Genomic DNA, 14,282 nt, shown 5'->3' on the forward strand with positions numbered 1-14,282 from the left:
TTCGAACTTTTGGTCCAGATAGTCTTATGCATTGTTCCTCATAAAACATCTGCATGACTCCAACTATTAGCGCAACGATTAATCGAAGACCTATTTGAGTTACAGTTATTTATCAAATGAAGCGGTTTAATATACACTGTGTCCGTAAAGTATGGAACAAATTCATTTTTAGCTAAACAGACCATTTTAAGAAATAATCCGGACACACGTCGATTTTTGATTTTAATTTACAGTATTTTAAAATAATAATCTAATAAATACAGTGTGAATTAATTTCGAGTAATGACGTCACTGCCATTTTTTGTTTAAATGGAACACCCTCATTTTGTCTCAATTTTCCAATTACTCTAGCTGAGCTGATTCCAAAAATGTATCACATTTTGATTCCAATTGGTACATGGTGGACAAAAATACAATAGTTTTGTGTGTGCTCATAAAGTAACGCGTTATATTCTTTATTACTTAAATTAACAATGTTATCAAAAATACTTATTGGTTTGAATGTAACCCTGTAGTTTGTTACATTTTTAGATTAATAAAAATGTAGAAAATTAAGAAATATTTTCTTCCATATTCTGTCTGCTAGACCACAAGTACCAAACAAGTTTGGAAACAGCTCATTTTTATTAATATCAAAATGTAACAAACTGCAGGGTGTTACATTCAAACCAATTGCTGCTAGACAATAAGTATTTTTGATAACATTGTTAATTTAACTAATGAAGAATGTTACGCGTTACAATATATTGCCCTCAAATGTTAGAAATATTTCATGTCACAAAAAATTCAGAAAAGCTTCATACGTCCTAATTTTGAATTGTGAGCCTTACAGTATTCTTGAATTCAAGGAATTTTGTGAAAAGTGATGTATATTTTTTATTTCGACTTATTCCATCCCTACAATGTTGTAATTTTTCGGAATGAATAAACACTATTACTATTACTATTGCTATTACATTCTTCATTAGTTAAATTTACAATATTATCAAAAATACTTATTGTCTAGCGGCAATTGGTTTGAATGTAACATCCTGTAGTTTGTTACAATTTTGGATTAATAAAAAAGTATAAAAATAGGAAATAATTTCTTTCATATTCTGTCTGCTGGACCACAAGTACCAAACATGTTTGGAAACAGCTCATTTTTATTATCTAAAAATGTAACAAACTACAGGGTGTTACATTCAAACCAATTGCCGCTAGACAATAAGTATTTTTGATAATATTGTTAATTTAACTAATGAAGAATGTTACGCGTTACTTTGTGCGCACACACAAAACTATTGTACCAATTGGAATCAACATGTGATACATTTTTGGAATAAGCACAGCTAGAGTAATCGGAAAATTGAGACAAAATGGGGGTGTTCCATTTAAAAAAATGACGGTGACGTCAATACTTAAAAGTAATTCACCCTGTATATTAGATTATTATTTCAAAATACGGTAAATTAAAATAAAAAATCGACGTGTTTCAGGATTATTTCTTAAAATGGTCTGTTTAGCTAAAAATGAATTTGTTCCATACTTTACGGACACAGTGTATATGAAATACTGATACTCTGTCAAGATAGATAGGAAAGTGTTCCTAGTCTTGACCCAAATGATACCAGTTGAAATTTCTCTTTGAGCTGAATATACGATGCCACCTCCATAATGCAATTGAAGAGCAAGTACCGGTGCAAGTTTGTCTCTAATGCGAAGAAGCGAGAAGCAATTACTCTTACATTCCCTTCGATATATAAAATGTAAAACTGATTTGGAGAGGTGCTGAAATTGTAGGTACTGTTGTCATTTGTTCCTTCAGAAGTCGAACAGACAAGTTGATGTCGGTTTGGTATGGTCGTATGACGATAAACTCTGCGTGCAGACGAATCGAATCAAGTGATCGGAACTAGTTTGGAACGTTTAAGTTCTTGTGTTGTTTTTTTTAATCTGGTAAGACGTTCGTGCTTTTTACTCTTTAGATAATGAGAGCGTTTAGAAAGTGGTTGAATTGAAGGTTCGATATTGATTCACATTGATTTTATAGAATTTTTTCAGATTATCTATTTAGGGGAATATACAGGGTGACTCAAGAATGTGTACCTAGCTTTCTGGGGGTGAGAGTACATTGGAAAATGAATATAAGGCACAAAATGCATATTAAGGGGGATATATCCTTCCAAAGTTGATTTTTTAAATAAAAGGGCGTTTTTAGATGGTGAGTCATGATTTTTTTGAGACAACTTCTTTCGTTGTATTCGTTCTGGTGAAAAAATAAGAGCATTCGATGGAGCGAAGAAAATTACAGGAAAAGGGTATACTCTTTTTCAAATAGAAAAAAATTGAACCGCTTTCGAGCTATTTGAGTTTTTGTAGTCACATGATGTCAGCAGATTCATTAATCGCGAGATTCATCGATAACGATATTTTAGCAGGCCATGAACAATTCTGTCCTTAATTTTGTCGATGATATAACCTTCTTGTGCCGTTGATAAACAATAAGTACATAACATGCCTCAACAAGGTTTGGATAAACATAAAAGTTAAAAATTGTTTTAGTATAGTTTTAATAAATAATTTCGGATGAAAAGAGAGTGATAAAAATGAATTGAATTAGGTGTTCGAAATGTCCACCGCTTTCGGTTATACAGATTTTGAAGCGTTTACGTAAATTATTCATTAAACCGTTCATAGTTTGATGGTAATTTTTTAACAATGTAAATTCATTTACAATTTTTTGCCTTAGCTCCTCAACGTTTCGAATTTCACTTGCATAAACCCTAGATTTCATGTAACCCCAGATCGAGAAATCTAGTGGATTAAGGTCAGGTGAACGAGCGGGCCATTAAATAGGTGCGTCTTTGCCTCGTCCTATCCACCTTGTAGGAAAATGATCATACAGCCATTCACGTACAACTCTAACATAATGAGGTGGTGCTCCATCATGCATGAATCAACTTTGGAAGGATATATCTCTCTTAATATGCAGCATATTGGGCCAAGTGTATTTTTCAATATACCTACTATCACCCTCAGAAAGCTCGGTACACATTTTTGACTCACCTTGTATAGTATTCTTGGTTTATTATTCACTGTAATAATTGAAAATGAAGAAAGCATATTATTATGTATATATGTTATGTCATTAATGCATTACATCCCATATACAGGGTGTTAGTGAATAAGTGCGACAAATTTCAGGGGGTGATTTTACAAGAAAAAAATTATGGCAATTAGCTATATAACTTTTGTTCTCAAATATCTCGTAAATTCCGAGGGATGAGGTTTTAAAGTTTTCTTTTAAAACTGACCATTTATTTATTGCTCTGAAACGGGTAGAGAAATTCGAATTAAATTTGGTGGGTTTCAAGAGGTAGCTACTGCATATTTATTTACACGGAATTAAGAATTTTATGTTTATCTTTGGTGCTCATACGAGTAATGATTTCCTTTTATTAAAAAAAAATGATACGCTACTGAGACATTTCTACTCAAAAATCATTTTTGAATTCCTAGTCTCAATTTGAGACAAAAACACTCATTTTTATTATGAAAAACAAAACATCTTAACGAGTATTTTTCATTTTTTTCATAAATTATAGTTCTTGAAAAAGTATTAAAGTTAAGATGATTTACCTCATTTTTAATAGATATTATTTAAAATCATGACTAAGCTATCGAGTTATGTCCTTAGTAAGATTTTCAAGTATATTTCTAAAACCATTAAAGTGGAAAATATTGTATTTATTATCATTATTTTATATTATTAGAAGTTTCACTTTTATTCTTTTTATGTTGAGCTATTACAACCGTTTATTATTAAAAATAATAAACCAATATATAGCTACATCTATCTGCTGTTTACTATTACATATTAGATATAAAAATATTACATTACATATTAGATATAAAAATAGTTGTTTTCTAGTATCGATCCTCACATCTTCGGAATCCGAATTGTTTTGAAGAAAAAATTGGATATTTATGTTTTCTTTTGGATGATCCTTTTTATTTATTTCTCATGAAATTATAATTGAGGAATCTATTTAAGGCCGGCCCGAAGTGTAATATTTTCGTCCGTGCGAGCTACCATTTTGGCTACTCTACCCAACTTGACAAATTACCTTACCTTACATTCTGATGAGTATATTGAGATATTTTTTCAGCAATCCCAAAGGTTATTTCAATTGAAAATTATTATCTGCAACTCTGTTGTTTTTAGACAAATTTTGTTTTCAGATGAAATACTATCGAAATCAGCTCTGATACTATTTCACGTAAATGAGCTTCCGAAATTTCAGTGATTAAGAGGGACTACCACCACGTGGCTTTCCGCGTATCAGTCGAAATTTGGTACCCATTCATTTCCCCTCTGGTGCTCCTGCGATGATCAATCTTTGTACAGTGTACCTACAAAGTTGTATATTCAACTTATCTTCTTTCTCTTTTCGAAACAAATAAGTAGAGGGCATCACTGTTTTGGTAGATTTTTGTTCACAAATATTCAAAAAATATATCAGTGCTTTGACATTTAACTTTGTTACTAAAAGAGGCACAAAAAAATGTTTTCTACAAAAGTTTCACGAAATCGACTAGTGTTTTTTAAAATGATTTCACAAAACGGAATATATACAGAGTGGTCAACATATTTATTGCAACTTCATTTTTTCAAATGGAACACCCTGTATATTTTTTTATATTTGAATAGCTCTTTTTCCCCTGATTTCGAATATATAACATATTATGTTTGTTCTATCTCTCGTATTCTGAATACTACAGAGTTTCAATTTTTAAGAACCACCTGGCATGCTCAGTAATCAGTTTTCAAGTGATAGGCTGCGATAACTCGAAATGCCCTTTTTGAGTTATCTCGTTGGCATCGATAAGACATACGTTTGTACTATAAATTGAAATTGGATGATTTGGATGCAACTCCATATATTCTCTCCTTGTAGCTTTCTTATTATCATTGATCTTCAGTTAAAGTGAAAATATTTCGAATTTTTCCGCTTGTGTGTAATGCATATTTGATGAATAATTTCATTCAATGATAAACGTACGTCATATATCGTTGTCAACGAGATAACTCAAAAAAGGGCATTTTGAATTATCGCAGCCAACCACTTGAAAAGTGATTACTACTTAGCTTGCCAGGTGGTTCCTAAAATTTGAAACTCTGTGGTACTTAGAATAAGAGAGAAAGACCAAGCATATGTTATATTTTTGAAATCAGGGGAAACAGAGCTAGTCAAATATAGAAAAATATACAAGATGTTCCTTTTGAAAAAATGAAGTTGAAATCAATATATTGCCCACTCTGTATATATTTAATTTTTTGAAATCATTTTAAAAAACACTAGTCGATTTCGTGAAACTTTTGTAGAAAACATTTTTTTGTACCTCTTTCAGTAACCAAGTTAGAGGGGGGTCATATTATGGTGAAAAACCCGGTACCTTATCTTACTATTGAATGTTAGAGGTCAATGCATTGGTATACAGCAGACATTTTTATTTCAATTACGATCAGCTACCAATTAGTAATGGTTGAAATCATTTGCCATCCAATTAGAATTATTAGATCTTTCAATTATAAATCACCTTTTTCAAAACTCATTACAAATTTCTAGCAGATGCTACATTATAGCATCATCAGGAGCTTTCTTTTAATTTATAATATAATAATGATAAAATCTTTTTTGCTGAATAATAATTATCAATGGCTATTGAACTAAGTCCTTCAGTTCATTATAAAATAAGAATTTTTTTACAAAAAAAAATCAATGAAAAATCGAGAAAATCAATGTCAGGAGATTTTGAACGTTAGTGCTTTCATGCGTCATTTTGGATATCACATAACTTACATTTGCTTGAATATTTCACGATATGATTGATCTAATCAATTTTACGTAATCAAAAATTTTATTTTTTTTATGGATTTCTGAATAATCCCAACGAAAAATTGATTATAATTAATGAAATTTTTTTTAGTTATCGAAACATCCAATTTTAGTTTCTTTCTGTGTTTTTCGGAAGTCACAGGCTACTCCACACAAGTAAAATTTGCGGTTTTTCCTCATTTGAAGTCTTTCTAGATAACTCCTGAAGTATTCATTTTAAGTATAGGGTTTGCCCAAGTAAGCCCCCTGTTTTCATACTTAGAATTGACTGAAATAATAAAAAATATAGGTTCTAATTCGAAAATCTTGACTTTTGAGATGAATTTTAATTGTCTAGGTTCATGATCTTCTGATAAACATCCTATACATTTTTGATCCAAACCGCAAACAGTCATAAAATACCACTTATTTGCAGAATCGAAAATGAAAAAAAATATTTCTGTAGAAAAATTCAAATAAATGTGAGTCCTCGTCGCCACCATTTTTTCATGAGAATCCCATTAACTCATGAACCGTCGAATTTTACCCAAGACATGGGATTAATTTCATCAAGAAAGCTATCTAATTATGCAATAATATACTGGATGTGCCATTTGAAATAAGGAAGTATGTTTCCGGTATAACTCGAAGTTGTAGAGATCTGAAAATATTTTAGGGAGAAAGATCATTGTATCAAACCCCAACATACAAATTTTCAGCACAAAATTATAATTCGTTTTTCATAAAAGTCTAACAGGCCATCGAGGTGAATCACCCTGTATATTTAGTTTTCACTCGTGCAAAACGAGTCGCTCTATATTCTTATTTATATTAATAACTCTTTTGTTTTATCTAACAATTGCCGGCATCCTTTTGACATAGTATAACTTTGGAGTATTCCATTTAAAGCATTCACTCTGGTTGAATCAATTGTCCTCAAGGTGAACACCCTGCTTAACCAAGCGCACGATAATTACTACGATTTCTCACTGTCAACAGAGTCCTGAAAAATTTCAGCGAAAGCGAGAAAGTGCACATATTATGTATTTATATATTTACTTGATATTGATGGGGGTGATTGATCTCAAGTAGTTCTCTCGAAAGTGATAACATTTTCTTCGGTACCTACCTTCGTTCACTTTGTTATGAGTTAAAACCAGACAACAATAAAAATATTCATTATTTTGTGGTTAACTATGGAGAGAGTGTTAACACCGCTTGAAGGAAAGCAGTAGATTGTACTATTCCTCATTATTTGTTTCAACTTTCGATTTCATCTTCGTGGCAACGATTACCATTTGCCATAGCCGAGTAGAAGAGCTGAACATTGTCCTACTGCAATTTTTCAGAATAAGTTAAATCAAAACTTCAATAAACGACAAAATTTTTAATTTAATATGAATGTTAAGGTACATAGTCTTTAATAATACGCAATATTCTGGGTACCCACTGTTTATTGGTAACAAAGATGAATAAATGTGATCTGGATCCACGTTCGTGCCCTCTAATCGCCTTTCAAAGCGATGAACCACCCTTTATAATAATAATTTCAAGCTTGATTCTAAATTTCATGTCACCAGAACCGTGAACAATTCTAGCAAAATACACTGATCAACAATTGCTAGGGATCACTTATGAACTTCTCTTCATTTGTATTTTTTTCAAGTTATCTCGTGAATATCTGTACATTATATGTTCTCTAAGAAAAAAGTAAGATGTTTCGAGTTGATTATATCAAAGTCTTCCTCACTTCATCGGCTCTTGTTCACAAAATCGATTATTATCTGTAGGCTGTTACAGGTGGAGTGAAAAGCAATGTGGTATTTGTTATTAAATCTGTTTTTTTCTCTCGTTCAAACACATAAGGTGACAATAATTGAAGAAATGAGAACAATATCAGCTTATCAGTCATGCCGAGAAGACGTTTGGCTCCTGTGCAACTGGACCAAATCATACAGTGGATACAGGAAGGTTTGTCCCAGCGAGAAGTGTCCCGGCGGTTGAATGTTTCGCAAAGTGTCGTGAGTCGGGCTTGGAATAGGTTCATCCAAAACGACTCAGTAGCTTATGTTCATGGGGGAGGTCGGCAGCGCAGTACAACAGCTGCCCAAGATCGTCTTTTGATCCTCAATGCTGGGAGAAATCCCACTTACCCGGCGTCGCGGCTCAATAGATCACTGAGAGTTGCAACAGGAGTTCTAATTTCGAACCAGACTGTAAGACGACGACTACATGTTCGTGGTTTGAGAGCACGTAGGAGGGTACAACATCCCCGTTTGAATAGGGAACACCGGGTTCATCGACGGCAATGGGCTGAGGAGCACCGCAATTGGACACTTGAAGATTGGAGCCGATGTTTATTTACGGATGAGTCTAGATTTCGTTTGGTCAACTCCGATGGACGTATTCTTGCTTGGAGGGGAAGAGGTCGAAGGTATGCAGAACAGTTTATGGTACCCACAACAGCTTTTGGCGGAGGTTCTATATGTGTATGGGGAGGCATTTATTTGAACCAACGCACAGAGTTGGTTGTTCTGCAGAACACCACCATGACCAGCCAGAGATATCACGATATGATTATTGAACCCATAATTGTTCCGTTTGCGGCTGCCGTGGGCGAGAATTTCATTTTAATTGACGATAATGCCCGTCCACACCGTAGTCGTCTGGTTAATGAAGCGCTAGAAACTCATGCTATTGATAGGATGGACTGGCCAGCTCGCTCTCTAGACATGAATTGCATCGAACATGTCTGGTCTGAGATGTCTAGACAATTGTCAACCTTAGAACAACCGATCAATAACCTGGAGGACCTTTCTAACGCTTTACGGGATATTTGGACGAATTTGCCCCAAAATTTTATAAATCGTTTGATCGAAAGTATGCCTCGTAGGGTAGAATGCTTGAGACGAGCTCGTGGGGGACCAACTAGGTACTAGCTTAACCGAAACTTCAGCCTTCTTGTGGTTTCATCATAAAATTTTTATGTTATTCAAACACAGAATTTTGAGTGTTCCTAATAAAGTCTTTTTTTCTCTCCAACTTTCCATTTTTTCATTCTTTTCTCAAGTGAACCATATTATCAACTGAAAATACTCTGATATCTGACTAAATTTATAATCTTGGAGCGAATATTTCAGAAATAAATTTAGAACAAGTAAGTGATCCCTATCAATTGTTGAGCAGTGTATCTAAAAATGTCTAATATTACCGTAACAGCAGATTGTGGGTAGAAATTTAGTTTGTATATTTAAAATAATTATTCAAGAGTTCATGCTTAATTTTGGGATCCTCATCTGGATCAAATAAACGCGAACAATGAATCACATTTCATAAAAAAGTGTATAACAATTTACAATAGTTCTATAATCTCGAATAGCTGCGCTCAAAAGCTACCGGCAAAAGTGATCTACTCGAATTTTTCATGAAATTATCCATCTGAATGGAGGCAATTCAGGAAAAATACACATCTTCAGCTTTTTAAAGAATTTTTAGGCACTTTTTCTTGAATATTTTCACAAATTCCAGCGATGACGTCTTTAACTGCCTTCCTCAATATTTTAATGGTTTGAGTTCGAAGTTTTTGTGTAGCTCTGCATCAACGTACCACCCCAGATGAAGTCAAATCTGAAAAAGGGTATTAAGCATATCCCACAAAGTGAATATATACTAGAAATTGAAATTGGTCAATATTTTTAAATAAAATTTATTTTATTATCCATTTGAAATCACATCACAATGAAAAGTAAATTTTAGATTTTTTTCATTCTCTGAACATTGACCACTTTCCTTTGCAATTTGTTCTTTTAATTGTCTAGATTTATTTTCACTTCTCAATACAAAGGAAACTGAGTTCCATATTAATAAGAAAATACAATTTCGCTAATACTTTTTTCCTTCAATTTTCAGATCACGATGACACCAAATCCAATATTTGGTGGACCCAACACATTGTAAGTATCACTCAGTTCCTATGTTAATTTTTAATTATTATTACTATAGAATGGATTCGTTATATTCATTATAAATAAAGTAAAACAAAGTTATTTCCAAAAATATTATTCGTAGAAATTACCAAAACATTCGCTATTCGATGAATCTTTTTGATATACGTTTACTATTTTTTCTTGAAATGAAATTCCAAATTGACTCAATATTAAAACCAACCATAAAGAAATAAATAATCCAGAATTGAGTAAAAGGTTAATAAAATGAATAACTGAATTAACAAAAAGACAGACGTACGTTTTGAAATATTTGTATTTTTATTACGATTTTTCCTCATCAGTGTCTTATACTTCAAAAAACTTACTGAAAAAACTTGAAACTTGTATCTTCATTTTACAAACTTGCATTTTAGGAACCTTAAGCTAATTGAAAGATACTGTTTCTCTGGTACGGATTTACAGAGATAGAAATCTCAACAGGTAGTCGTGGATCTTCTCGCTTACTCTTCTGTGAAATAGGTATACAAATCAACCTTTTTAATTCGAATAACAATTCTACAGACGGTAATTTTATCTTTTGAGTGTTATTGACTCTAATCAATGAAAAATTACTTTAAATTATAAATTATGGAGGCTGAATGAATCTGATTCATGAGAAATATTTATTATTATAGACATTATTAATATAAATATTAAAATTAGGTCATTATTATGCGAAAACTTTCACTATTTGATATATCTTTTTGATACTGAAACATAACTTTTATGTTTCTACATTCGCTAGCTTTCTTGAATTATCTATAGGCCACTGAACTAGAGATTTCATGAGGAAAAATTTTATTAAAATTCAAAAAATCTGAAAGTAACGTCAGTCTTTATATTAATTTATTCCCTCAATTTATTAATCGTTTTCTCTATTTGTACAGTTTTTTTCATTACTTGGGTTATTTAAATTATTATAACAATTGCTTCAACAATTTGAAATTATTTACATTAGATTCATTGTATGAATCGAAAGATTTTACTACTTTGTTTCATATTGATCGTGTTACTAGAACAATTGAAAATTCAAACAGAATATCGAAAAAAATTACCTGCATTTCTGTAACAACAAAATTCGGCTTGTATTACATGTCAAATAATCACTTAACTTTTCATGCCGAATTTTAAGAGGTACGTATCAACAGAACCCCTCATCTAGATGAACTAACTCAAAAGAATGACGTCACGATATATCACATCACATGTATATTTATAAATTTCATAATAGTAATCCTTGGCTTCCATCCTCATCTAATCATATTTTGTGACTATTTCTGCAACATGAGTGGATAATAAAATGATCTATAAGAAAGGGAAACTATAGAACCTTGTGAGAAATTTGTAGCCTTCTTTCGAGAGGTGAATATTGATCAATCCGAATCAAATCAATCAAAACAAACTAAAACATTAGTGGATAGAGTACTTATAAAAAATCGCATTTTTCGGAAACCGCGTCAATTACTCTGGTAATATATCTATAAAAAATATTTTATGAGACGTGAAACATGATCTATAATGAAAACAAAATTCTTTTACTCATTAATTAATATTCATGTATTTCCGTTTTGGCTTTTTTGTGCAGTTCATGAAGCTTTTCTAATTGGTCAATTCTGAAGATGATTTAAGAACTTCAATTAGTTTACTGATGACGTCAGTTTGTGAATTTTATGTCAATCCAATAAATTCATATAAAGAAAATATTTTACCGAAACTCTGTGCCAGTCTTTGTTCAGGTGTTGAGGTTCCTTTTTGATTATCCATGTGAGTCAGTCAACATAATTTTGTTTTGGATTTCGAAATATTAGGCCCCTTGAAAATATCTTTTCGGGATAGACCTCCGAAAAATTCGTTTCACTATTTTGACTTTATATTTTACTATTTTTACTCAACTTTTTCATTATATTTTAGAAAACGATAATGTTCTGAAAATCGTTTCCGGATTACGTGGTTAACATCAAAAACCAGTTGACGCGTAATTCCCCTCATGGTACTTTTTTTAAGATTAATTGACGCCAAAACATATGCACTCATCAAACTTGTCGGCGTTTTCTTTGATAAACTTGTTCGAGGAATAAATTTTCTTTATTTTCAATTCTCCAATTACTATGTTTTTTCCTCAGAGAAATGCAAAATATTGGAGAAACGATTCCATTTCACCATTTTCTTCTCACCCATCTGAAAAAATACATAAAAGAAGTGTTTTCATTGCATACCATAATCAATTTAAATATTTTTTAATCATTCTATGTATGTGAAAAGTGAGTGTTATGTTATTCGGACTTTTTAAATTTGCCTTTGGATTTGAGTAATTCATTTGAAATTCGGCTTGGCTCGACTTGATTTTAGATATTCATTGCTTGACTTGATATCAAGCTACTTGATATTACTTGAGCTTGTTATGCACGCGTCGCACGGTATATATTTCTGCAATCTCGTGCGCGCTTAGAATAAATAAGATAATTCCTTGAGCGCCGAAAGACTGAAGCATTCGCCAGTGTGACTTTATTAGTAGTTTTTTCACATTTATATGAAATCCATTGGTAGATTTTGTTAGTTTCAGAAATATCTTTCCAAACTTTTTTATCAACTTCAGCATCTTCAGCTCCTGTTGAAAGACGATTTTCCAGAGCTGCTCTTACAGTTACGAAAACCCGCAATAGGTTAGGCGATAAATCTATAAGATGCTTCATGTAGATTATCGAGTAAAACAATCGGATGATGCGGATGAACCATTATTTAATTCGAATGCGCCCACGCCCACGCCCACGTATGAAATAATGAAACTTCTTATATTTTTTAAGAAGGGTCAGTTGGAAGTAATGAAATGAAATTATTTTCTTAAATTTTGCATTTCATTCTGAGGAATCAACATTCTGATTAGAGAATTGAAAATAAAATAATCCAGAACCCCAAGTAGCAATAAAATTCGGCAACGTAAAGCGAACGCCAACAAGCCTGATGAGTGCATGTGTTTTTTTTTAGCGTCAATAACTCGTATGAAGAGATCACATCTAGATATTTATGCGTATAACGTATAATGATTTTTGATGTTTATTAAATTTGTTGATATTCATTCCTGTTGTTGCTGACTGAATTAAATCTCATTCGGTCTTTTAAATTTCTGCACATTTTTGTTGATCACGCTTGAAATATAATTCTTTTGCATTCTGTTGGGTTGACTTCTGCTAGGGCGGCAAATTGGATCTCTGCTTATCATAACAATGTGGCCAGAGATTAGCGACGGCTCTGTATGTACCTGTCTACAAAGTTTCATAAATATCGTCATTTTCATTTTAAAGATATTCACTTGGTTCCATACTTCATTCAACTTTGTAGGTGAGAAATGAAAGATGATAAAATAAACATTTAACCTCAAATAATAATCACAAGAAATCGTCTACCCGCAGAAAACCGTACCTACTACTACATACTCCTCATCGATAATAATCCAATCAAGCACCTCTTCTCACATAAAAAACAGCTATATAAAACGTATAACATTATCTGAGCGAAATTCATTTGACACGAGAAACGGTATTTGCTTCTCTAACAACTTTGTATCAATTGTTAGATGAGTCAGCGTAAATGTGTGAAAGTCAAGTATCTATTGTTGAAGAAAAATTCAAGTGCCCATCAAACTGACACTGCCACAATGGACACCGATGAATAATGTACAGTTTCTTTTTTCGGAGACCAAAACGGTTGTTTTAATGATGAGACAAACTGGTCAATGATTGAGGTTCTGGCATATAAAATAGGTTAGAAATAGGTCGATTGAAGAGTGTCAAATTAAGTATATTTATCTACTGATTTTGTTTACCGTTCAAGTTGTTTCCAGTTCAAGTAGTTTCCACTAAAATTACAACTGTTTACAGAGCGATTCAAAATAAAATTTAATTTTTTTTCGTTATACTTATTTGATTTAGGAAATGAAGTGATGTTCGTAGATTGTCCTTATTCGTTTCTCTACCAGTCTCAGTAGTTTCGTAGTTGAGAATTTCCAAGAATTCATAATAATTAAACCTTCATATATACACTGTGTTCGTAAAGTATGGAACAAATTTATTTTTAGCTAAACAGACCATTTTAAGAAATAGTCCTGAAACACGTCGATTTTTTATTTTAATTTACCGTATTTTAAAATAATAATCTAATATACAGGGTGAATTACTTTCGAGTAATGACGTCTCCGTCATTTTCTTTTAAATAGAACACCCCCATTTTGTCTCAATTTTCCGATTACTCTAGCTGAGCTGATTCCAAAAATGTATCACATGTTGATACCAATTGGTACAGGGTGGACAAAAATACAATAATTTTGTGTGTGCTCGTAAAGTAACGCATAACATTCTTCATTAGTTGAATTTACAATATTATCAAAAATACTTATTGTCTAGCGGCAATTGGTTTGAATGTAACACCCTGTCGTTTG

At 32.2% G+C, this 14,282-nt stretch overlaps 1 protein-coding gene across 2 annotated transcripts in view; it reads left to right on the forward strand.

Moving 5' to 3' along the window:
• Window positions 1–1,773: 1,773 nt before the first annotated feature.
• The window catches only part of LOC123670926 (acyl-CoA Delta-9 desaturase-like), a 33,466-nt gene continuing 20,957 nt past the window's right edge, over window positions 1,774–14,282 (forward strand). Inside the window, exons 1-2 of one of the 2 annotated variants that reach the window (XM_045604519.1) lie at window positions 1,774–1,938; window positions 9,771–9,814. In XM_045604519.1, coding sequence (XP_045460475.1) covers window positions 9,777–9,814 — 38 coding nt within the window. In that variant the 5' untranslated portion in view covers window positions 1,774–1,938; window positions 9,771–9,776. Of the gene's footprint in view, window positions 1,939–9,770; window positions 9,815–11,592; window positions 11,612–14,282 lie in introns of those variants that run through there. The other variant, XM_045604523.1, reaches the window with a different exon arrangement.

This window comes from Harmonia axyridis, chromosome 1, assembly GCF_914767665.1.
Source record: "Harmonia axyridis chromosome 1, icHarAxyr1.1, whole genome shotgun sequence".
Taxonomy (NCBI): domain Eukaryota; kingdom Metazoa; phylum Arthropoda; class Insecta; order Coleoptera; family Coccinellidae; genus Harmonia; species Harmonia axyridis.